Source organism: Aspergillus aculeatus (assembly GCF_001890905.1).
Source record: "Aspergillus aculeatus ATCC 16872 unplaced genomic scaffold ASPACscaffold_1, whole genome shotgun sequence".
Taxonomy (NCBI): Eukaryota; Fungi; Ascomycota; class Eurotiomycetes; order Eurotiales; family Aspergillaceae; genus Aspergillus; species Aspergillus aculeatus.
Genome location: NW_017962976.1, coordinates 859437 through 884511, shown reverse-complemented (window position 1 = coordinate 884511; position 25075 = coordinate 859437). Strand labels below are relative to the sequence as shown.

Here is a 25075-nt window from a genome sequence, read left to right as displayed (position 1 = left end):
AAGCTGGAGGATTTTCCTCGGCCGCCCGTGACTCGACGCGATCGGCCCGATTTGGCATCGCGTTCCCGTGACGGATTGTCTCCCCCCACCATCCACCGCGTCCTGAAGATGATTCCAGATCTATATCTATTGCCTAGACCCTCATGAATCTGAATGTTGTTGATGATTACGATGATGAAACAAGTGTCATGCTTCTGAAATCTTTCTGTGGCTATCGTACATCGCAGGTCAAAACTTCAATCATCCTTCGACTACTGCGGAAAGCTGCGAGACCAAAGGCCTGAGATAACCCTTGTTATTCACTGCATTTCTTCTGATATACGCTAGCGCCTAAACGATACGAGATTTCAATCACTGACTCGAAGACCGTTGTTGTTGCTGGGGTTGAGTCAACAAAGTAACACTTATCGCGTGCCTCCTTACGCCTCCTGCACTATTTGAGTTAATACAACCCTCTTGCCCATGGGAGGCTGCAGATCTGCCACGTTCTAGGCCTTGCTGCTCATATCCATAACCATGTCCAAACACTCACGACCTCAGGATAGCTCCATCTTAGGAGAGTCATGGGTTATCGCGTCGGCACAGCTTGCGGAGGGGCCTTCGGCCAGCAACAACCAAAAGATAAACAACAATCATCAGACTGAGGCCTCCGATACAACACCGCGCCCGACCAAGAGCCACCATGAGAATCTGACGGAATCGATATCCACCTCGTGCGAATCCATATCGGGACCAGATCTTATCATGCCGTCAATATACGAAACTCCCATCTGCGAGGGGTCCTGGATCGCACCGACTGCATCTCCTCAGCGCGCTCTCCGACGCAGACACCAAGCCTCGTCCCCATCACCAACCAGAAACTCAACGCAGCGTTCTTCAGCCAAAGCGACGGAAAACGCGCCGCCCACAGTCGCACAGCATGAAACCATCAATCGTCGCCCTTCCTTCACCCTCCCCAGCTGCGGGTTCATTCTCCGCATATTGCTGAACGTGCTCCTTATCGCGGGCATCAGCCACCTGCTCATCCTCCCCGAAATCATCCAACAACACCAATCCCTCTGCTCTCTCCCGGCTCTGGCAACCCTCTACCCAACCAGCTGTATCCCTCTTTACCTCAAGCCTAACCACATCAACAACAACAGGCCAGCCTCGATATCAACCCAAACCCCGCTCGAGACCCTCCTCAACAACACCCTCCGAACCATGGCCCCGCACAGCACGACCCTCAAACACACCGAATCCAAACTACGCGACATCCATCAACTCCTCAAGAAACAGTACCCGGGAAGCAAGCACGAGCTGGACCTAGAATTCACCGGCTGCCTCGAAGCCACCCGCACGGCCACCCGGCGGTTCGACTCATTGCACGCCGACCTCCGATCGGCAGTGGACAGCCTGATCGCCGCGCGGGGCAGCGGCAACGGCAGCGGTAACGGTAGCGGTCGCGGCTCGGCGGCGCCGGCGGCGGCGTCGACCGCCAACACCTCACCGGACGCGCGTCTCTCCTCCACGCAACTCACGCGCCGGGAACAATACGTCGATCAACTGACGTCGCGCATGCAAACCAAGGCCGACTCGTTGCTGGGGGACTTCGCCACCCTAGATGATCACTTGGAGTCCATTGCCGGTGTCGTCAAGCGGGAGACCAATCGATTGGCCCGAAGGGGAAATGATGATCATCATCTCCAGGGTCCAGGGTCGTCCTCGTCTTCGGGGCTCAAAGGCATGGTCGGCGCATTGTTCAAGGGTGGTAGTGCGCGGTCGCAACCCCACACAAACAACCAGAATACTGAGGATAATGATAGCAATGACCACCACCATCATGGCGAAGACCATCACTCCCCCCAACCGCCCGCATCAAGCTCCCACCACCACCAGCATCACAACTACCCGCAGCTCCCCACCCTCTTCCAAGAGGCAGCGACCCGCCATCAACCGGTCATGGACGTGATCAAGAAGCTATCGGACGGGTTACAACGCCTCCAAAATAAGAAAGGAGGAATGTTTCACTCTTGATGTGGGCTAAGGATGGCACGCATGTATCTGAATGAGTCTTTTTTTTTCTCTCACAAACGGCCACCACAGTGAAGTAAGACATGTGTACGTCATACCACGGTCCTCATAAACCTGGCCTGCATTTTTTGATATCACGATCGACACGAGGAACCCCGAGAACAAAGACTCGCCCAACCAAAAAAACCTGATACGTCTTTCGTTAATCGCAACACACGCAATGATGATTACGGTTCATCATCTACACGGGGAGATTCCACAAACGCACGCGATGTCGTAAAACTCATACAGTTATCGCCATACCTTGACATCAGTTTGTTTCAGAACTACACACATTTGATGCCCAGCGATGCTCCATATCCATATGCATGCATAAGGCCAAGAGAACTAGGAACCCCCACATTTTCCAAGTCCATCAATCAATCGATCCAATTTACGAATACCCATGTACATGTACGTACCCATGTATGCTCCACTATTTAGATCGTACTCGTAGAACCAACCCTATTACGGTAATCCCTCGATCTCGATAAGAGAATAGTATTACTATTACTAACAAAGAGCTACCTTTCTCGCTGGAAAAGCACACACGCCAATAAGCAAGACAGACAGGGAAATCGGATGAGCAAATGAAAGCGCCCAGTAGAACGAAGCATGTTTGCCAAGCAAAAAGCGAGAGAGTCACTTGGAGATGTGTGAAGAAAGTCGTTGAGGGTCAAGACCAAGAAGATAACGAGCTCTTGCCCTCCGTCCAAGAGAAAGTCAGACACAAGAATTTCCCAGCTGTCTAATCTAGCTTCCAGTTCCCAATCGTCAAAAGAAACAATGTATAGAACCAAAATCAAAGAAAACAAACAGTTCCGTGTATCCAGGTCCTCCCTCTTCTGCTTTCGGTCTTGTTTCTCCAAGCAACCCAACTCAAGTTATGTACAAACCGTACAAGTACAGATCCAGATAAAAAGTGGTGTAAAGTTATGCAGCGAAGATGATTAAGCAAAAAGATAAAGGGTTGGGGGGATGATGACGCATGGCTGCGTTCAAGGATGACACGCAAAATCAATTCCATCCAGGAAATGATTTTACAAGCACAGCATAGCGGAGAAGACACCGAGAAGCATGGCGCCCACGGAAGTGGTGACGGTGGAGGCGGCACCGGTGAAGAGACCGCTGGCGGAGGCGGAGGCCGCGGCCGCGGCGGAAGAAGAAGCGGCGGCAGCGGAAGAGGAGGCGGCAGCACCACTAGCACCACCAGCACCACCACTAACCACACCGGAGGAAGCAGCGGCAGCGGGGGTGGAAGCAGCAGCAGCCGAGACGAGAGCACCAACTCCGGCGCTGTTACCAATAACACCACCGGTAGCGCTAGCACTGACGGAAGCACCGGTGGAGGAACCAGTGGAAGAACCGGCGCCCGAGGCAGAGGAGGCAGAGGAACCAGCGGAGGAGGCAGAAGAGGCAGCGGCGGAGGTGGTGGAGGAAGAGGCAGCAGCAGAGGATGAAGCGCCACTGGTGACGTCGCAACCGTCCTTGTTCACAACAATGCTGCTGTAGCTACCGGTCTTGTCGCCGTAGGTGTAGCTGCAGCCCGGGTTGTTGTTGGTGATCGAAACAGACTTGACGTACATGGTGAATGGAGCCTGGCTGTAGTCGGTCTCACCACCAGCCCATTCGATGGTTCCAGCGGCGTTGTCGGAGTCACCACCGGCCCAGATACCGATTCTCAGGTTCATGGGGGTCTGGGGGAAGCGAGTGCCACTGGAGGCGTCGTTGTATGCTAGAGTGCGAACCAGGTTACCATCGACGTACCAATTCAGAGCAGTCTCGGTCCAGTCGACGGTGTAAGTGTGCCAGTTCTCCTGGGGAGAAGAGATTCCAACCCAGGTAGCGCGGTCATAGGTGGTAGTGTCACCCTTGCCGAAGTAGTTGGTCTCAATCTGGGTAGTGTCACCGCCCAAAGCTTCCTACAAGCACCAGTGCTGTTAGTTTAGCAATTCATGCAGCATGAGGTCATGCCAATGCGAGTAGGCAGGCGTAGGAAAGATGAGGGGAGTAGAGATAGAAGGGTATCATAGTGTATGTAAGCACAGGATTTAAGAGGGAAGCTCACCCAGTCAACCTCATCCAGGTCGTCCGACTCCAAGACAATACTGCTGACAATACCAGTACCGCTGGCAGCCTTCATGACAACCTCAGCTCTGCCGAAGAAGAAGTAGAAGTTGGTCTGGATGGTGGGAGCTTGGCCTCTCTGGTTGATAGTGAACGCAGCACCATTCTCATCGAAGGTGACGTTGTTAGCAGTGGCAGTCCATCCAGCGAAGGAAGATTCGCCCTGGGTGAAGTCAGAAGAGAAAGTGGAGGAGCTCAGGGCTGTATCAGCCGGGCAGGTCTCTGTTGCACAAGTTAGATGGGTAGATGAGAGCCGCGGAGACAGGGCAACTTACTGTCGAGGGGGTTGCAGTCGGTGTAGGTCTGCGCAGCAGCGAGAGGAAGCACTGCAGAGAGCGCAGCGGCGGCGGCGTATGTGAAATACATGATGATGGTTGTTGTGATCGGTAAGATCAAGGTCAACGAATGTGTGTGTGGGAGGGGGGGAAAGCGAAGGTTGAAGGGCAACCAGCAGGCGCAAGGACGTTGTTGCTTGCTTGCTATGTATGAAAAACGAGAGAGATGTGGAAGAAACCCGTGGGGAAGAAGGAAGTTGAGAAGTGGGAGAGATCCAGACAATTAAGTAGTAATGAAGTAGGTAAGAAAAGTTAAGATTACTTTGCTGGAGCGAGAGAGGAATTGGGCGGCGGTAATTATGATTTATGAGCAGCGAGTGACAGGAGGACCCAGTCGGTGGCAGGAACCCCAAAGAAGGAAAGGTGAGTGGGAAACGATTAAACTTCCGTTGTTACTACTTAGTATGTAGTAGTAGTGAATGATGGATGCTACTAACAGCAAGTGGGTTTCTTCTTTTTTGGTTTTTTGGGTACATATACCGTCATAGAGGCGAAGGGGAAGAAGATATTAATACCTCTGTTTGACTCAAGAATTACGCTTATGTCCGAGAATATGAAGGGAAAGGCCCTGGTGAACCAACGGAACCAAGGATGATAATTGGAAGACATAGGGTGGTGTTTCCCCTGGTTCGTCTCCTGGAGGAGGAGTAGAATCCGTTAAGGGTTACGGGTAAAGGGTTAAGGGCTGAAGGAAGGATGCGAGCAAGTCTGGGCAGGCACCATCAAGTGAGAGTGTGAGAGGCAACTGCGTCAGTCAGTCACGGATCCGGATGGTGGGTGGTCAGACAATCTTGATTGCAGGAGGCAGAAGGGAAAGACAAGACAAGACAAGACAGTAATCAATTCAAGTGATCGCAAGTTGCAAAAGTGGAGTCAGACACTGAAGACGGCCCCAGCACAAGTCAGTGGAAGGGTTTTTGACTGGCGTCAGTTTGTTAACTCGCCCAAGGGCCAAAGGGTCGGTCAGATTGGGGCTTTATCCACTTGCCCTTTTGGAAGGGGCCCGGGGAAAGCTCAGGGCTGCGAACAGTTTGCGCTTGCGCGTATACGATGGTCCAACCAGATTCTCCCAAAGCTTGTACCCGTGGTATGTGTCACCTTAGCCTACAGAGTAACTTATTGCAATGACTTACCTACCTAAACTGGTTCCAGAGTACGAGTCCTTTGAAAGGTCTTTCTCTCCCTCTACCGACCCCCTTCGAGATGATCTGGTCTCTCCTTGTTTATTCCTCCCCTCCTTCCATGGGAGAGGGTTCCAAAGGTTCAGCTCGTGGGGCCATTCGCCCTATTCTCCGATTCGATCTACCCTATTAGTCAATGGGATAACTAAAGTGGACTGTTTGGATTGGTTAGTTAGGCAACGATACTCGCTATGACTTTTGGTGAGCCGGAGCCGAAGGGGCCAAGTCCTGAACCACACTCCCTTTTTGCCACGGTCGCTCCTATCGATGGCTCTACTGCAATCCCCCACGGAGATTAGGACTCGCTACTGGAGTACACTACAATCTGACTAACTGTTGGTGCCCTCTTCTGCGGATCGTGTCAGAGAAACTGTCGCAGCACTGCTCGCTGGGATGCGATCGAGTCCAATCCATGGGGACGGATGAGAGCCATGGATCGCCGCCCTCGGGCTCATGGCTCATCATTAGAACCGCAATACAAGTGCCAGGCAATCCAATGCGACTGGTGGTCACAGAGGACAAAGTTTGTAACGATGGGTCACCAAATAATGCGCAAAAGATGCGGTGATGTCTGAAAAGGGCTGGTGGGTGAACTGACTCGGCCCTAAGCGACGCGCACCTCGGCTGGATGACCATTTTGCAGGTCAGAAGACAATCCATGTCTCACCCGGAGATTATTTTTGTTTTCTTCTTGACAGGCACGAGAAGAGGGCACACTGATGTCGTATTTGACGCGTGCGAAAATCAAGGGTGAAAAAGGGACGCCGCTTTTTTTTTCAACCCTGAACAACGAACGGGGGGGTAATCCACTTAGAGGGACTATCTCATATCAGTTGGTCCGCCATGACCATGTCTTAGATGAGCGTTACTATACGTACTACTGTTCTGCGCTGCATTCGGATAGACGCCCCGAGCAAGCAGTCCAGTTGATTAGCCCGTTGGCGCGTTGCGGGAGATTAATGTAGCGTGCACAAAGTACGAAGTCATTAAACCAGCATCCTAACTGGCTGCCATCAGCTTCAGCCTGAGACAAACAGGGGGTTGGTGTAATCTACGAGCACCTTCCCCTGGACCTGCAACTGGATCCTGCCTGCCCTGTCACTTTGGTCCCGCTGTCCGCGTTGGATTTCCGGCCCCTCCACTTGAATCCTGCAGAGTTGGCAGACAAACAACGCGAGAGGTGGGAAAAAGAAGACCTGGGAACTTAGAACTGACCCCGCGCAGAATCGAACTCGGACCCTTTAGGTGGCTGGGTGGCTGGGTGGCTGAGCGGCTGCCGCTGGTGCCTGTTGGTGCCTCAGAAAACAGGTGGCAGGCGGCTCAACAACCTCTCTTTCACATGACAATCAGTCAGCGGGTTGAAGAATCAAAGGTTGGGGAAGAAGGCACTGAAAGCGGCCACGGTGCGGGATGCTGCGATCTTGTTGGGTGATCGGGCGCCACGTTGGCTGCTGATCACCCGATCCTCGTTTCCCCTCCTTTCCCCCTCTTCTTTCCTCCTGTCTTCACCATCTTCCTTGTAGTCCTCATCCTTCTCCTCTTTCATCCCTTCCTGACAACACCCATCTTATCCCAAGCCTCACAACATCAATCACAACACCAAAAACAAGAACAAGAAGGGGCAAGAAGCGCCGTCTTATCTGAACATGGTCCACAAACACACTAAGTCGACGACTCGTCCTCGCTCCGCTGGCTCTCCGTCTTCCCCACTTGACCGCGATATGGACCGGAAAGTCTATATCCCTCTCTGCTTCTGTCTGGTCTCCTTTGCTGTGATGGTCTACATCAATTAGTCTGGAGGCTGGGAAAGCTCGACATCCCTGCAATCTAATTATCAACAATAGCGCGTCACCTCCTTTCAGGCCTAATGCAACACGGGAACGTCTATACTTGTCAATACGAGGTTAACGATAACCATCCATCTTCGCAAACCCCCATCGCACCAAGTCTACCTACATTGCAAAGATACATGGGGACCCAGCACAGTGGCACCCCGGCCACCTTTCGAACTTTTTTCACGCTTTGTTCTAAATCACCGCCGCCAGCATTCAACCGCTGGGTATCGGCCTTGGGAATGGAGTTCAACAGAGCATCCATATGACCACGATAAACAATGCCGTCTAAGCCTCTCACCATCTGGGGAATCCGGCAGCTCCGGGGCTTAGTAGGGAGACGGCAGGTTCCGTCTAAGCAAGCAAGCCTTCGTGGTCTAGTTTCAACCTAGCGATGCACACGGCTGCGGTGGTCACGCGATACCCCGCATTCCAGCCAGCTTGCAAGTTACAACTACACACTTACTACTGCAAAGTGACGTCTCGATATACCTATACTGTTGACGCCACTATTGCTTGATTGTTTTCTTTTTCATTCTTTGTCTATTGATACCCGACTCGCTCACCATGCGACTCTATCCCTCAACATCTCATATGTCTCACATCAGTCATGTCTTGGCTTATATTTGATTGAAATATTCAACATTGCCCAGCAATTAAATGACATAAACATTATCTCCTGGTTACAGTTTCACACCCAATAAATGAACATGTTGAGCCACCCGCAACCTTGGGACGCAACAGAAAAAAATAAACTATTACCCAACCGAGACTCAACCGCCCGAAGCCATGTCGGGTACACTAGCCAAGGAACCGGTACAGAACGTTGTAGAACCATCAAGTTCTTGGTACCCAACAACGCCCGTTGATCAAGTCCCATGACCAACCCTGTAGTCCGGTCATGGACACCGCTAATGCGGTCTTTTTTTTGGTGGCTCCCTCGAAACTAAGCTACGAGTAAAACATTTTCAGCACGTACGTAGTGGTTAACTGATAGCAAGCAAGCGTCCACGAACCCGCAGTTTGTCTGTAATGTACACCCGCCTGCAGTCAGACCAGACTAACCCGCCTCGGCTTGCCGCTGCTGCCTTAGTCGCCCTTTTTTCTTTCTGTCTCCACCATGGATTAGACACCCTCCAAAAATAGTCGGGATAAGTAGTCGAGGTGGTTTGTTGACTTCGTATACATAGATTGCTAGACTATGTCACTCTGATTTTAGATTGTCTATTTGCAGCGAACACAGATTACAAGTCCGAGAGTTTTGGGAGGGGTTGTCTGAGTTAGGTGGCTGTGTGCCGGACTGCTTGCCACGCGGGCTATACTTAGCACTGGGTGCGTGTATAACTTACAAACTACTACGGAGACCGGAGGCGGGCTGCGGTGATGGCGATATGCTACTATGTTTGTGCTCTCTAGTTGACGTTTCCATTTCAATGGCAGCCGGTATCATGTGATGCAGTCGGTGCGCAAGGGTGATGTTGTTGATGCTAGTATGGTGCTACCACGGGGAAAACATTGCATTGCGGTGATGTCGCAGTCGGCATTATCCATCCCTGGGGTGGTGGTACGGGAAGACGGGTTGAGATAATGCTATTGTCACGGGTTTCGGCTGGAACAGCGTGGGTGCAGCGTTACGCAAGCCGACCCAGAAACTGCAAAGGGAAAAAAAATATTCGATGTGCAAAAAGGTCGTGCCCGGGATCGAACCGGGATTACAGGAATCAGAATCCTGGGTGCTAACCATTACACTACACAACCTAGTAGTTGCTGTGGCAAGCAATCATAGATATATGATCTGGCATGGATGTCTATTGAGGAGTGAGCTCAAAGTACACAAAAGCCACGGGATAACAACGAATGTATGACCTCATGTTACACTTCATACCCGATTACTGACGATGCCAACATTCTTCCTATCTTGGCGGGAATGCAGCATTCCCCATCGCTTGGCGGTTTTGCTGTCGCAGGCCGAATGGGGATATATATCCAGTGGTGATACTGGGCAGCGATGTCACCGGTGAACGTGATACTACCCTGCTGTGCATCCATGGCTGCCACCCGGATGGAATCCGGACGGGAACCTACCACTTGGCTAGACCCAGTGTCACCGAGTGCAGGAAACGTGTTTCAGAATGGAACGGCATGGCCGGCCTCGCGTATTTCTGACGCTAATCTGGATGATCATGGAACACAAGGAGAAGTTGGTGGGTTGGGAGTCATCAGCCTGCAACCTAGAGCTGCACGGCTGCTGTAAGTATCAGGGGACATGGATTCAGAAACACTAACCCATGCGACATCCCTCGAGTATAGAGCAGCTAGCTGCACAAGCCACCAGGCAGAAAACCCAAGGAACCGTGACCAACACACGGTCGACGCGAGACACATGGCCCTCGCAAGCATTACTCTGTACAGTGCAAGCAGCACGAACAAAGCTCTAGGTCACAAACACCCACGATAGAACCCCCGACCTAAGTGGTACAACACCCAGAGTCATCCACGCCACTCCGAAGGCACCATTCAGTATGCAGTAATCCATTGCTCATCACCCGAGAGAGATCCTCATACCAGTCGTCGCCCATCTCATGCAGCCGTTGTCAGCACCGTCGATCAGTGATCAGTCTACTTTCTACCAAGGGTAGAAGGCAGCACGCACAACCAAGTCACACAGACACCAAATCCGCACCACCGTTCGAGACCGGGTACCATGCGCATATCGCCTCATGACACACGGGGGACCCTTCTGGGAAGCCCAACACCTACGTCGGTAGGCAGGTTACATATACCAGGGAGCCCAGCGGTATGCCCCCTGACTTCCATCATCCAACCCTACACGCGAGCCGTCGGGTGAACCAGCCTGGAAAGATCAACACCGAGCCATTCCAGATACACCCCTCGAACCAGCACCACCCATACCTGCGAGGCAAGGAACTCACGGAATAATGTATCGCTATAACAACTAGTCAGCCCACCACATAGATACGGCGGTCCTCGCTTACCCAGTATACAAGGAAGCATGTCATGTCATCGAGCGACCAACAGGTCGCAGCCTGAGTCCTAGCTCCCAAGCGTTGGCCACATCATCCACAGATAGCACAGCCGAATGTCGACAGTCACCCTCCGAGAAATTTACCACTATCTGGAGTGGAGAGTATCTATCGCGCACTGGCAATGCTTCGATTGAGCGATATGGAGAAGCCACTGAGGGGGATGATTGACACAGCTGAAAGCTGGCACCTGTAGGTTTTTTTTTCTCGGGGCCTTCTAATGCTCAGCCGGGCACACATGGCTCGTCTCGAATATTCTGCTATTTAGTCCTGGTAGAGTGTCGAAGCTGATTTAGCTTCAAGCTTTATATAGGGTCATAAATGCAAAAATCATGCCATTCCTCAACAACTGGTTGTGTAGTGTAATGGTTAGCACCCAGGATTCTGATTCCTGTAATCCCGGTTCGATCCCGGGCACGACCTTTTTGCATGTTGAATTTCCAGCCTGGGATCGAACATCCTTTCGAAACCAATTGGATCGATCTTTTTTTTGCCCAATTGCCAGACTCCCGGCCCGGCACTAGAACATGCCCTGCCAATCGAATCGAAGTCGCATCGTGATTGTGCGGGGGGGTTTAAAATCCGGAGATCTTCCCGAGATATGCGGATAACGGCTGTAACAAGCAGAACTCTAAAAAAGTAAATTAACCTTTGACTCATACCCATTACCCTTTCATACATTTTCAAACCCACCTGTATCACCTCATATACCTCTGCACTTTTTTTTTCAGGACAAACAATACAAAATAAGGTCCACAGCACAAACAGAACGACCTCGACTCTTCACGTCACAACACATCCCAACCCCTCCACCAAAATGCCTTCGAAATACGACCTCATAATCCTCGACTTCGACGGCACGATCTTCGACTCCCACGAAGCCATCTACACCTCCATGCAGCGCACCTTCCACCACTTCCTCCCGGACCACCCGCTCCCCACCACGCAGCTCACCACCCTGATCGCGCAAGGCCACAGCCCCGAAATCACCTTCCGCGCTCTGCTGGACCCATCCACCACCCTAGAGACCTTCGACGAACCCACCTGGATCACCACCTACCGCGCCCTCTACAGCCAACACGGCCAACCGCTCACGAAACCCTACCCGGAAGCCTACGCGCTCGTGCGCGCGCTCACGCAGACCCACCGCATCCCCGTGGCCATCATCAGCAACAAAGCCGTGGGCGCCCTCACGACCGCGCTGGACCGCCACGGGTTCCTGGAGTTCATCCCGGAGGCGCTGGTCCTCGGGGACGGGGTGTTCCCCGGCGGCAAGCGGAAGCCAGATCCCGCCGGGTTTGTGGAGGGGTTGGTGCCGCGGTTGCGGGAGTATTTCTCTACTTCTGGCCGAACTGCGGAGTGGTTGGAGAGGGACGGGGGTGTCGATATGCGGCGGGTGCTGATGGTGGGCGATACGATTACCGACATTCGATTCGCCGAGAATCTGGGGTGTCCGGTTTGTTGGTGTCGTTTTGGGCAGGGGGATAAGGCGGAGTGTGAGGCGGCTGGGCCGGAGGTGGTGATTGATGGGTTGGGGGAGTTTGTGGGGAAGGTTCTTGGGGGGGAAGGGGAGGGGAGGTGAGTGATGGGGTTGAGGGGTGGGCAAGGCAGTGGGTATATACTTGGATTTAGAGCTAGATTTCGAGTAGAGGAGGGGATGAGTTGATATAGGTATGTATAGATATGGTTGTGTTGATTGATGGGAAATTACAATCATAGAGCAGGCTGAAACCAGGATGACATCCCCGCCAGCGTGGTGGCCCTGCTTGTTTGCGCTGCTTCTAAAAAATATGTCTATCTCCTGGTGGGAAGTGTTGTCTGATCCTCTGGTGTGATCCATGATAATACCAGGATCCAACGGGAAGCCCACGGATGGACTCGCACCATCTCGAACCTTGAAATGACTCACTTCCAGGCCACAGAAGGATTTTCCTCTGAGAGAAGAAGGGGGAAAAAGAAAAGGGAAAAAAAAGAGCCAATACTCATCTTTTGACATTGCAGAGAGAAGAGGTCAAAAAGGTCGTGCCCGGGATCGAACCGGGATTACAGGAATCAGAATCCTGGGTGCTAACCATTACACTACACAACCTTAATTGCTAGAGAGCCTGGAAATATTTACTCATAATCCAACTCCAAGCTGTAAGCAATCTGAGGGCTGAGGGGTGGGCTATATGGAACGATTCTTGAATTCTTGGAGGTTCTTGGTTGCTGCGACTAGTTTGGTTCTCCGCGTGTAAACGAGAGGTGAAGACCTTTGGTTCATGTGGGCTGGATTACTCAGAAACGCCGACACCCAACCACCTCAACAGAGTCGTTAGAGTCGCCAACTTATTCTCATTTGTTGCCGTCCCACGGCATGGACCAGTACCTAGCTAGTTTGAGCGAGCAGCGAGACACAGAGCCTCGCGGAAGCATTCAAAGCAGAGAGAAACAATTTCTCTAGAAAGCCACCAGCGTATATCATTTCATTTATCTCAACACGGCTGTGCTTGTGCTTGTACATCGTGGAGAATCTAGCTAACATATTACGTCTGTACATTCGTTATACATCAATGCCTAAAAGCTAGTATAAAACAGCATCCGAAGTAACATATATCCCGCTCTTTCACGAGAATAGATGACAGGGGCCAAAGCCTTCGAGTACAGCAATGGCCCAAGGGTGAAAAGGAAGGGAAGTGTATGCTCTGATGGAGGCAACAGCCTCGGCTGAACGGCGCCAGCGCCAGCAGTGTCACCCGTTCGTGTCGACCCCTCAAGTGACAGGTCTAGATTGACGGAGGTGATTGAGCAGCCAAGAAGCGATGGTATCAGTTGATCGGCGACAGGAGAAAAACCGTAACCCATCAACCCTGATTGTACATCGCGGACGGATCATCCAACAAGGGGCTTCCCGGAACTGCATCGAGAGCCACTGCGTGAAGTGCCGGCTTATCTGCTTCAAGGAGAAGCCCCTTTTCACGACGCTCGAGCCTTTCCTTCACCCATTCTGCCACTTCTGGGTCCTCAGTCGAAGGCGAACCCCCGGATCCAGAACCATTGACTATCGGCGTGACCTCTTCATTCGCTCCGTCCGATTCGCCCGGGGGTTGCATGAGCGAGGATAGCCAGGGGTGTCGAAGAAGCATGTTATAAGAGGGGCGGTTATTCGGATTCTTATCCAAGCAGGCGCGGACAAAGGCATGCGCTTCTTCCGAGTATCCGGTTTCAGGAAGGGTGGGAGCATCTCCATGGACAATCGCCTGAAGATCACATGTTAGAACCGGTAAAATCCCGAAGAACACTAGGTAGGGTGTTATGAGTACTCACGTGTAGTTGACTGAAAATGTTGTTGAAGGTCTCTGGTGGGTAAGGGTAGCGGCCGATGGCACACTCAATGATGGATAGACCCAAGCTCCACACATCGCTCTGAACACTGTAAGTTCCACCTCCACTGGAACCAGACTGTTGGACGCCGCCACCAGCGATACGCTCGGGCGCCATATAACTCTGGCATCCAATATTCGTCTTGGCAATACTGGCGACAAGGTTACCGCTCACGCCGAAGTCACAGATCTTGATCTGTCCACGCGAATTGATTAGGATATTCGTGGGCTTGACATCGCGATGAATGATATTGTGGTCATCCTTGAGCGTTCTCAAACCCATGACTGTGGACAACGCGACCTTCCGAAGGATATTCTCCGGGATACCCTCCTTGTAGATCTTGTCGATTGAACCACCATCCATGTACTCAACGCAGATATATACCGCTCCTTCCTGGAAGAAGGCGCCGTAGAAGTCAATGATGAACGGCGAGACACACCGATGCAGAATGTCCAACTCCATAATGATTTGCGCGAATTTGCTCTCGTCTAGCTCTAGACGGATTTCCTTCATCGCCATGACAACACCAGAGAGCGAATCCTGCGAATTCGCTGCCCCGTTCTGCTCCGTTGGGCGACTGACAATTCCTCGCAACCCCATGCCGGGCTTGCGCATGTGCGGCCGACTATGTCGAACCTTATAAACAGTGCCATAGTTACCCTTGCCCAGTTCATCCAAGCGGTCGACCTCGTCTAATGATATGCTGAAACTTTGGCCCGAGGAAAATTCGATTCCACCGCCGTGGAGAATTGCTTTGTTCTTGAAATTGAGCGTCCCCGCTTTCGTGTCGATGAACTCAGAGTACCTGCTGAACGCTGTCTCCTGCTTTCCAGATTCACCGTTAGACTGTCCATCTGGGGCAGGGCTGTTCGAGCCAGTTGCATCAGAGAGCTTGAGGCCGGGCTTCATGCGTTTTGCTGCCAGGCCACCCGGTTTCGGCGAGTTTGTAGGCGACCCATGAGGGACAGAGGGAGATGAAACCCAATTCTTGGTGCCCGGCCGGACCGCCCCAGGAGGCAAGCGGCCCGCGAAAGCACCACCGAGAGATCCGTTCGCGGCGGAAGGCGGAGACGAAACGGGGCTAGCGATAGAGGTGGATGGTGAGGAGGCTTTAGGCACGAAGTTAGTTGTATTAGCATGTGTCAGACTCGGCGGCGCTCCTTGTCGAGATAAGGAGAATGCCTTCATTTTGGCCAAAATGTCCTGATTCAATCCTCCCGGCTGCGCGCCACTCATCGAAGCTTGGGGACGAGGGACGGTGCCGACTCCTCGTCGAGCTGCATTGATCTGACCCAGGTGCGTCGAGGAGGGGTTGATTGTGGGCTTATCCATAGTCGGTCGCAAGGATGGTACGGAAGCGTATGACTGCGTAGTAGCCAGAGACGGAGAGAGATCGTCGTCCGTAGTGTCAGACCTATTATCAATGTCTGACATGGTGGGCTTTGCAGTCGAGATCTCAGCCAGGAGCTCTCGTTCAGTGTCCATGAGAGATGATCGATGTACGAGGAATGCGTGCTGTGAGATCCAGAGGCGCGTAATTGGCTAGCTGAAGGCCGGTAGCCAACACCGTGTGGGATCGCGGACTCGGGAGAGTCGGGATATCTTGAATTGAACGGGAGGGCGGGGGAGGCAAAGTCGGAACGATTGGGAAATAAGGTGTCGAAGTCAATTGCGACTTCGATTGGTCTCGCTAGTTTTCAAAAGTGTAGTGTTTTTTTTTCCTTGCAGCAGGTGTGCAGAAGCGAGCTACCGAAGCGGATCTGAAAGCAAGAAAACAAGGCAGGATTTCGTCGACGCGGGGCACACCTCAGGCCATTCCCGAGGGAGAATCGTCTATATCAATCCGGTAAGAGCAGACGGCAGGCAGAGTCCCGGATGGAGACGACTCGTAGTAGGGGAAGAAGAAAGTCCCAATCTTATGGAAATGGTAAAGTGCAGAAAAGGGAAGAAGCTAGAAGAGACCGAGACTAGAGGAAGAGTTGAAGTTGGAAAGAAAGGGAGGAGTTGAGCACGTTTGTTGGCTGGTGGTGGGGTGAACTGAGGGGCGCTGGAGTCGAGAATCAAGGACAAGGCACAGACGGTGGAGAGGAAAGAGGGGAGGAGGAGAGTAGGAAAGGAGGAGAGGAGGGGGAGGAGGCGGAGCGAAAGTAGTCGAGATTCCGAGTCTAAAGGGTGAAAGCGAAAGAGGTGAGGAAGAGGAAGAAGAGTGAAGAGGGAATTAGAAAGAAAGGGAAGATGGTGGATGGAGACGAACGGAGATGGGGAACCAGAGCAGGCAAGAGGAGCAAGAACTGGAACTGGTCATGAGCTAATGAACCGTTAATATAATAGCCCCTCGTCCGCCCGCCGCCGCTGTCGTAGTGGAACTGGAGGGATCGGATATGATAGCCAGAATAACTATAATAAACCACGCAGTATTTAAAGCAAGCTGGCAGCCGCCCATAAAGTCAAATAAAACAACCAGAAAAGCGATCAAGCAATCAAGCAACAACAACTAATTCAGCAAGCGAGCAAGCAAGCAAACGACGAGGTTGGGTCAGGACGGAAGCTGAATCTTAATATGGATGGATTATGGTATGGTAGCGATAGTTAAGTTAGTTGTTAGTTATCAATGAATAGGCATTGATACTTGATGATCAGCCATAACGTACCCTAATTAATTATACATAAAAAGAGACGAAAAAATCATAATATTAAAATCGCGACTGATAAGGGAAGATACATACTCATGTACATGTTCATAACACTGTCAGTCGACGCAAAACTGGATTCCCTCCCTGTTTGTTCATCTTGTGATGAGAAGCGCCTCAGGCTTCCCTCGTCCCGTCCGACCGCCAATTACACGTGCCCCTCAGGCACATTTCACTTTAATCAACTGATACTAGCCTAGATTGAGTAAAATGCCTTGCTTCAAGTCCCTTTCATCATTGTCACTGACTCCATCACCATCACTACTACTACTACTACCACCACCACCACGACCACCACCACGACCACCACCACGACCACCACCACCACTACCATCATCATCATCATCCATCATCACCTCTTACCACCCCTTCTTTTCTTTTTAAAAAACAATTCTCTTTCAATGCTCATTGTACACCCCCACTCGATTCAAATGCTGCTGCTCCTTCCACCTTACCTCTCACTCCAAACTCTCCGCGTATCTCCCCCCGCCACCCCCCACACCGAACTCTGGCCGCACGCAGGTATGAGTATCTATGGTCCTGCACTTGGGGCGATCCAAAAAGAAAGTCATTTCTGCCTGAAAATTGCCACCCCTCATCGACCGATGGATCACCGTTTCGTCGACATCAGAAATAGATAGACTGGGTGGTGATTTGCGGAGATACTGAGTATGTGATAATCTCTACCTCAGGGACATCAAAGTAAAAAGGCGTCCGGTGGATCGGCGGATGTGATGCCCTACCTACCGGACTCGCTGCCGAGGCGCAAAGCCTGAAAAAGTCGCTGTTGACGATGGTCACTGATGGATGGAACCGCTCGTTTGCCAATCATTGTAACCTGGTCTGGGAGAACCAACGGACGAGGTCGCGTTACGAAACGACTACCACCGTACTGCTCCTTTTTTTTTGTAACTGACAATTTCCCTGCTTCGGCGAGGTAAGAGCACTGAGCCCGATGCCGTTGCTCCCCGCTGCTGCAATCGCCGGGGACCAATGGAAGGAGCACGACAGAAAGGCTAGTTCCGAATCGTGATACCAGGGCGAGGGATGACATCCAACGGGGAGGGCCGACATCATCGGTGGGTGCCAAGCACCCTATAGGATCCTCGTCCCAACTACCGGGTCTGCCTTGGAGGCCGCGTGGTCCGTCCATTCTGTCAGAGACAAATTGGATTTTAGTGGGAACACGGCCATAAGACTACTCATACCCATACAACTGTCAGGATTAGGAGATTCGGCCATCACAGTCAATCATCAAACCTAACTACGAGTATAACCTACTCGGCTTGCCTTACTTGAGTAGTCATCAGCACTAACTAACTTACTAGATTCCTCAGTCTTAGCTATCAACCCGCCTTGTGGCTGTGGTTGGCCTAAGGATCAACCCACCCAGCCCCCATGATCATAGTCTAGGTACTGTGTAGTTATCGCTTGTAATCCTGGTATTTCCAGGATGGCATGTCCGATGGCAGTTTCTGATCGATCACCAGTTCAGTTCTCAATGCGACAGAGCAGAAAAAGACCGGGCAGTTGGCCATCCCTGCATCTTCACAGCAGCCCAATTGGGAAGGCTACCAGTCCATTTTCTAGCGGGTAACACTGGGCCTGCCCTGCCCCAAGGTGCCAAACGGACCCTGCTGGGGCTGGCTGCTGGGGTTGATCTGGCGGCCGCCCTATAGCAGCAGCTGCTATGACTACGTATCATTTGCAGTGAACTGAGACATGGGGGAAGCTGCTGCGGAAAAATTCCCATCCTCTTTTCTAAGGTTTTCTTTTTTCTTTTTTTCCCCTTTGCTTTTTTCTTCTCTTGCGCATCATATTACATTCTCCCATACAAAAGAAGGCGTGGTATCAAACAGTGTCAAAAGTACGAAAATAAAGAACAGGATATCCTGAACTACTGTAGAGTTTACGCAGGTTCGTTTAATGACCGACGGCTGATGCAGCAACTAGCGAGGACGATCGTCGGGAGGGAATGTCACCTAGAGCAATTGAACGATGAGTGGGAATATGACCACAGCCGATAGACATGCAGTGATCCATCTATCCACGGAGTACCTATCTGCAATCTCTGAAGCCTTGAGACAACCCACTTTTTACATTTTGGGTTTCACATGGAAGGGATTCTAATCGGGTGATTGTTGCCGTGCGTCGAATTGCCTGTCATTGGCTGCTGATCATGACATAACCACGGGGGAGGGTTTCATCATCATGATACTATCAATCTTTTTCCTCGCATTCCGTATCAACTGCACTATGTACATACTGTACTAGTACTATACAATATTGTCAGTGTAGCCAAGGGACACATTTCAACCACCCTTGCTGGTGGCTATCTCTGCCTTTGTCCGCCAAGGGTGGTGGCTATGACTTCACCCTCCATGGTTCCGTATCACCCTGCCAAGCAATCCTATTGGATCACCCTTTGGAGGGAGAGGGAGGTAGGAGGCTGTCAAGACGAGAAAACAGCCGAGAAACAAGCGAGCAAGTACTACTGCTTGTATAAGACATGGGTATCAGAGGCTATCGACCACACACAAGTGCTTCAGCACTCGTGGGAGTCTAGTCTACGCTATTTTTGCCAGTCTAGAGCTGGAAACCCAAGCTGCCTTGGCACGGCTGGGCGCGATGGACCGCGCCCCCCTTGACTCCGCCTATCGGAGGCCACTGTACGCCCTGGCGTTACCCGAAACCAGCTATCAAGGGTTTGTCCATTCTTTATTCGACCTAAGCGGTTATCGTAAGATTCGGGGGGATGCTGAGTAGGTGCTGCAATAGGATTACTCTCATACAATAACTAATTTATCGTATGGCAACATAAGTACTCCGTACTAGTGTTTGAGTCCTGAAATTCTGAGTACCTTGACTAACTAACTGTACCTTAACTTTGTACTCCTACTATTGAATCAGATCAGCGGAGATCATTATTTGACACCGAGCAACACTGCCTACAGGGCGAGAAAAACGCTCTAAACCCAAAGCAGCTCCAACCTTAATTGACCTCTCATTCGTCCACCGCCTTCTCCGTTATCTCAAAGAATCTCATCATCGACCAGTCTGGTCCGCGTCATCGCCCTCACTTACCATTGGAACACACCCTACTCTTCCCCCCTCCTCTCTCGCTCTCTATTCTCCAGGATCCCGATCTCAAGTTACCATCTCCCGTTCATACCTTCACTTTCTGCGTTACAGTCAAACCCGTCTCACCCTATTGCCCATCCGCCCGCCCGCCCGTCGATGGCCATTTTTACCTCTCCCAGGTCCCTTCAGAATGCTCACTCGCCTCTATCGCCTCAAATCATGACCCAGTCCCAACCGGGACTGGGCTCCGTCATCTTCCCAAGTGGCGCTCCCCATTCAAATCACCCATCCTTCTTTCACCTCGTGCTGCTCGTCTTCGAAGCTGTCCTCGAGGTAGTCTGTGTCAGTCTCCCGGGATACTTCGCTGCCAAGCAGGGTCTGTTCGACGCCGATGCTCAGAAATTGGTCGCAAACCTAAATGTTACGCTGTTTACACCGTGTCTGAGTATGTCGAAAAACATAACACACTGTCCAAGCACCTTGGGTTGTTGCTGACTGTGCTGGTCTTAGTCTTCACTAAGCTCGGATCTCAGCTCACAGCAGAAAAGCTGACCGACCTCGCCATCATCCCTGCCATCTTCGTTGTTCAAACAATCGTGTCGTACTCGTGTGCCTTCGTCGTCTCACGATGCTTGCGGCTCAAGAAACGACCGTCCAACTTTGTTGCGGCCATGGCGGTAAGTGCCACAGTCCCTGGACGAAGCTTCATTTTCCCTTGAGCGCAGTGTTGACCATCCCGATTGCTGCAGGTCTTCGGAAACTCTAACTCGCTTCCTATTTCTCTTGTCATGTCCCTCTCGCAGACCCTGCAGGGCCTCCACTGGGATCGTATACCAAACGACAATGATGACGAAGTGGCGGCGCGTGGTATTCTTTACCTTTTAATTTTCCAGCAGTTGGGCCAACTTGTGCGCTGGAGCTGGGGCTACCACGTCTTGCTTGCTCCCAAAGAACGGTACTTGGAAGAAGGCGAACGGGGGCAGGGCGCCAACCTCATCGGACAGGGCCAGGAACGATACACAGACAACCCTGAACAGATTGATCCCGATGAACCTCTAGTGAGGACTCGCGAGTCGGACGATGTGACGGAGTCCTCGGGAAGCGTCGACGACGATGCATTCACTTCCGGGCAGGAGACGCCCGTGAGCGTGCGGGACTATCCCTACACGAAGCTGCCGTCTCATGGCGCCGGTGAACACGGATCCATCGACCCTACCGTACTTGGACCCCCTCCCCAGGGGCCATTCCTCCCCCGCCAGAGCACTACCGGCGACATCATGTGTTTCCCGAATGTGGAGGTGGCAGCTCAGGCCGAAGAAAACCAGCCCGGAGCCATCCCGCGCATCAAGAGGTCGGCCAACCGGGTTCGTGGTCAGATTGCAGGCGTCTGGAACAAGGCCGCCGGCACAGTTTTCCGACGACTGCCTGTGGGCGTGCAAAAGACGCTGAAGGTTGGTTCCAACGGTGCCCGGAAATTCGCCCACGGACTCTGGGACTTCATGAACCCACCCCTGTGGGCTATGCTCATCTCGATCATAGTGGCGTCCGTTCCCTCGCTGCAAAGCCTGTTCTTCGATGAGGGAACCTTCGTCCGCAACTCAGTGACGCGAGCTATCAGCCAGAACGGCCAAGTTGCCGTACCATTAATCTTAGTGGTGTTGGGTGCGAATCTCGAGCGTAACACGTTGCCAAAGGAGGCTCTCGAAGACGTCGATCATCCGAGGGAGGAGAAGAAGCTGATCATCGCTTCATTGGTGGCGCGTATGGTGCTGCCCACCCTCATCATGGCACCCATCCTCGCGCTGCTGGCCAAGTACGTGCCGGTTAGCATTCTGGACGACCCGATCTTCATCATCGTCTGCTTCCTGCTCACGGGCGCCCCATCGGCCCTGCAACTGGCACAGATTTGTCAGATCAACAACGTCTATGTCAGCGCCATGTCGAAACTGTTATTCCAGAGTTATGTGGTGTGGTACGTACCAGCGTCTTCGACCTTCAAGCAACCAGAATCAATGACTGACCATGAACCTGCAGGATCCTACCCTCCACTCTTTTCCTTGTAATGTGTGCCTTGGAGGTTGTCGAGTGGGCTTCTGCTTGATCTTCGGATGTTCCTATTTCTTCTTCTCTTTTCTTATCTTCTTTTCTCCTATTTTGTCGCTTGGGAAGGACCATTGCATTACCTGCTGTTCAACTACATCATTATTCCACTGGGGGTTCTGCGGCGTTAGTTTGGGTCAAGCACATAGGTTCAAGAACATGTTGTGTTGTGTTTCGGTTTGCCCTTTTCTGTGTTAATATTCCCCTCAAGTCTCGTCGTTCTTGCACTGTTTATGTCGGTAGTAGCCAGCAATTACTCGGGGGTGGACGGGAAAGAATACCCAGATCGAATCCATCAACTCGGATATGATCTGAGATTGAGCTATTCAAAAGTCAAGTCATCGGACCTTAGCTTTCTTGCGAGAATCGAGGAAAAGAGGGGCAAGCAAAACCCTCCAGAATTTCCCAGACCAGACGAACCTCAAACCATGGGTTCCTGCTTGTGCAAACTGTATCAAAAGTATTGTTAGTGTCAGGAGGTAGGGACAATCCAACTCGAGTCCTCAGTCTCTCCAATGTGGTTTCAGTAGTCGGTACTCCGTTTCTTTTGTTGCGGGCACAGTGAGCAAGCCCCTCTATACTCGATTCAGATCGAGACAGTCGACCATCGGTATAAACACAACCCCAGCAACATCCAAGAAAACCCATTTCTCTCGTACGGCACGAGGAACATACCCAACTAGAGAGACAGGAGGGAGGGATAAGCAAGCAGCAGAGGAGAGAAAAGTCTATGGGTGTGTGTATGTCTATGTCTCTGTACAATATGTACTGTACTTCCCCTCCCCGGTGATTAGCTTCCCCCTCCCCCAATCCCCTTTTCCCGGGGTGTCGCGTGCCGGGATGCAGGCCGCTTGTGAGGTGTCATGCGCGGCCTGCCTTGTTCGGCGTTGGTTGACCCCCCGCCCCCTCCTCTTTGGGTCTGACTCCATGGTTAGGTTGGTATGAGGGATTTAGGGTGGGTGAAGTAGATGAAGGAATGAACTCGGTGCGTGGGTGCCGTCATCGCGCAGTACGGTATGCGTGTGGTATGCTGTGTGTGGTACAATAGTGATGAAGTATATCTATGCGGTTGATCGGCGATTGTGCGCCCTCACTACAGTGTAACTAATTAGGAGGTCTGTGCCGATGTACCCAGTATTGTAACTATGCCGGTCGGTTGCGAAATAAGGACTCTTTGTTGGCAACTTGCCTTGTAAGTTAAAGGGTCGGTGAGGGATAGATAGATACCTTACTATGAGAGATTGGCTTACCTAGTATGTGACGGTTGGGATTTCGGGGCCATGTTTCGAGGTTGTGCGATGAGACATTTCATGCTCTTCGTGATCAGGTGGGGTTTTATCGAAGTAATAACCGTTTCTAAGTTCAAGACTTTTAAGGGGAAATAAAAAAAAAAGAAAGAAAGAAAGGCAAGTATCCAGCCCACGGTAGACAAAAAGGTCAGAAGTCAAAAAGGTCGTGCCCGGGATCGAACCGGGATTACAGGAATCAGAATCCTGGGTGCTAACCATTACACTACACAACCTATTTTGTTGAGAGATTTGTCATCCTCACGACAAACAAAGACAATCAAATGTAGCTAGTCTCTACTAATATATCATCCCAGCTTTGGATTGGCAATTATGACAGGTTGGGGGGATTGATTTGTGGTAAAAAGAACTCAAGCTTCGAGATCCGCACTTTCCCGAGGCAGATAGTTCCTAGGTTACATCAATCAAAAAGCAAACAGTATCTATCAATACTGTTATATTTTCGGATCGTATGAGAACTTTCTTGCCCCCTTTAAAGCTGGGACAGCATCAAGGAGGGCACGAGGAATCTTGCAGAGGAATTGAATGAACCGATAAGACAGAATCTAAATAAGTCTGCGTCAAGTTATTATGCAAAAAATGTCCACGGGGGAAGGGAAGGAAGCTTGCCCGATGACTTCACACGATTCGACACACTGGCATCGCCCTAAATCCAGAAGCAGACTATCGACCGGTGTCCTTGACCATAGCTCTGAAGAAATCTTGCTAGAAAACGTGATAGAGGAGCTTCAGACCAAGTACGTAGGCAGAGCACACTGCTTATGTACATTAATGTATAGTAAACCTATGCACCGGACCATGTCAATCGCCCCGTCAACCAAGTGCAGTACTCGGGTTGAGAAGCTAGGCTACGCATTGAGCAACGCAGGTTACGATGCGCGTCGGAGTGAGCCCAGCGCGCTCCAACGACAATATGTAGCCGTATGAAGTTTGTCCATGAGTCGAAGAGAAGAGGGGAATCACCTCAACACGATCTATTTGAATGCAAGGGTGCTTCCTCAAGGAAAGAACGGGATCTTGAGGTATATACATGGCTTGTGGTCGTGGCGAGCAGGTAGACGCTCGGGTGCTCATGAGCTAGAAGCTTTGAAGAGAGAGAATGCGAGTGTGTGCTATCGCCAAGGTTAGTCTCAAGTCATGCTGCAGTCAAATGCTCGTCCCTCAACTAGATCCCAAACTCGGTCAACAGGCACATGAACCACTACCAAATCACCGAAGCAACGAGCTGGTAACTATACGTAGGACCAGCATATACAATCCAGAGGTGGGTGCGCATGAACTGTATGTCTGGCATTCATTATAGTGCCTCGGACCAGGCGACGATAAAACCGACGAGATCGCATTCAGCACTCGACTCGCCGCGAAGGTCATTATTCTACTGGGTCGATCGCCCGGCCCGTCCGTCACCCCACCCAGCCGAAGTCGTGTGGATCCATGATAGCAAAATCTTGCCGATGATGCTTGTACTTTTCAAGCGGATGCTCAGTACTGAGACTTCAAGGTCATGATGTTATCTCGGAATCGCCCTGACAAGAGAAGGTGAGGCGAATGTGCCTCGTCACAAGCCACACCACGATGATCATTTATCGCATCACGTCCACAACACAGGACAGGAGAATGATTGGATCACTGCATTCCGTCAAAACCGGCTATTCTGCCACCATCGCCAACCCTCACAAGGCATTGTCACAGAAGCGAGCCAATCGTGCAAAGTACAGACATCAACAGGCAACAGCCGCCGAGCTGGGCTCAACGAGGCAAGTGGCGCTGTGAGCTTGTCTTCTGAAGCGCCGATCGTACTTCATGGCCAGTTAGTGACACGGCTAGTGGAAATCAGCTGCGCCAATGATGGTGGGCGAGGCGTATGATTCAAGTTATGACACCGTCGGTCGCGTCGACCTCGCGGGAAAGGCCATCTGCCGATCGGTGCAAAGGAATCAAGGTCGTCGTATGATAAGTCCCA

The 25075-nt window shown here is 51.6% G+C and overlaps 5 protein-coding genes and 4 non-coding genes across 9 annotated transcripts; 4 read left to right on the top strand and 5 right to left on the bottom strand.

The window, feature by feature from the left end:
- Nucleotides 1-102: 102 nt before the first annotated feature.
- On the top strand, nt 103-2489 carry ASPACDRAFT_109252 (uncharacterized protein). Its single transcript, XM_020195364.1, has one exon. It carries the CDS (start codon nt 517-519, stop codon nt 2014-2016), a length of 1500 nt encoding a protein of 499 aa, XP_020060879.1. The 5' UTR covers nt 103-516; the 3' UTR covers nt 2017-2489.
- Nucleotides 2490-3092: 603 nt separating this feature from the next.
- ASPACDRAFT_56013 (glycoside hydrolase family 16 protein) lies at nt 3093-4545 on the bottom strand (the record flags this gene model as incomplete). The annotated part of the gene is made up of 3 exons (XM_020203081.1): nt 3093-3974; nt 4121-4401; nt 4455-4545. The coding sequence occupies 3 exons, from the start codon at nt 4543-4545 to the stop codon at nt 3093-3095; spliced, it is 1254 nt and encodes a 417-aa protein (XP_020060878.1).
- A 4668-nt stretch (nt 4546-9213) lies between these two features.
- On the bottom strand, nt 9214-9285 carry ASPACDRAFT_t7. The gene has a single exon. It is a non-coding gene; the product is annotated as a tRNA-Gln (tRNA).
- A 1637-nt stretch (nt 9286-10922) lies between these two features.
- ASPACDRAFT_t35 lies at nt 10923-10994 on the top strand. Its single transcript has one exon. It is a non-coding gene; the product is annotated as a tRNA-Gln (tRNA).
- A 350-nt stretch (nt 10995-11344) lies between these two features.
- Nucleotides 11345-12600, top strand: ASPACDRAFT_109245 (HAD family hydrolase). The gene has a single exon (XM_020195363.1). The coding sequence runs from the start codon at nt 11389-11391 to the stop codon at nt 12151-12153; it is 765 nt and encodes a 254-aa protein (XP_020060877.1). The 5' UTR covers nt 11345-11388; the 3' UTR covers nt 12154-12600.
- On the bottom strand, nt 12589-12660 carry ASPACDRAFT_t6. Its single transcript has one exon. It is a non-coding gene; the product is annotated as a tRNA-Gln (tRNA).
- Nucleotides 12661-13414: 754 nt separating this feature from the next.
- Nucleotides 13415-15419, bottom strand: pbs2 (mitogen-activated protein kinase kinase PBS2; the record flags this gene model as incomplete). The annotated part of the gene is made up of 3 exons (XM_020198914.1): nt 13415-13810; nt 13878-14485; nt 14561-15419. The coding sequence occupies 3 exons, from the start codon at nt 15417-15419 to the stop codon at nt 13415-13417; spliced, it is 1863 nt and encodes a 620-aa protein (XP_020060876.1).
- A 4442-nt stretch (nt 15420-19861) lies between these two features.
- Nucleotides 19862-21806, top strand: ASPACDRAFT_38096 (Auxin Efflux Carrier superfamily; the record flags this gene model as incomplete). The annotated part of the gene is made up of 4 exons (XM_020200394.1): nt 19862-20150; nt 20216-20382; nt 20455-21677; nt 21740-21806. The coding sequence occupies 4 exons, from the start codon at nt 19862-19864 to the stop codon at nt 21804-21806; spliced, it is 1746 nt and encodes a 581-aa protein (XP_020060875.1).
- A 1449-nt stretch (nt 21807-23255) lies between these two features.
- On the bottom strand, nt 23256-23327 carry ASPACDRAFT_t5. Its single transcript has one exon. It is a non-coding gene; the product is annotated as a tRNA-Gln (tRNA).
- Nucleotides 23328-25075: the final 1748 nt, after the last annotated feature.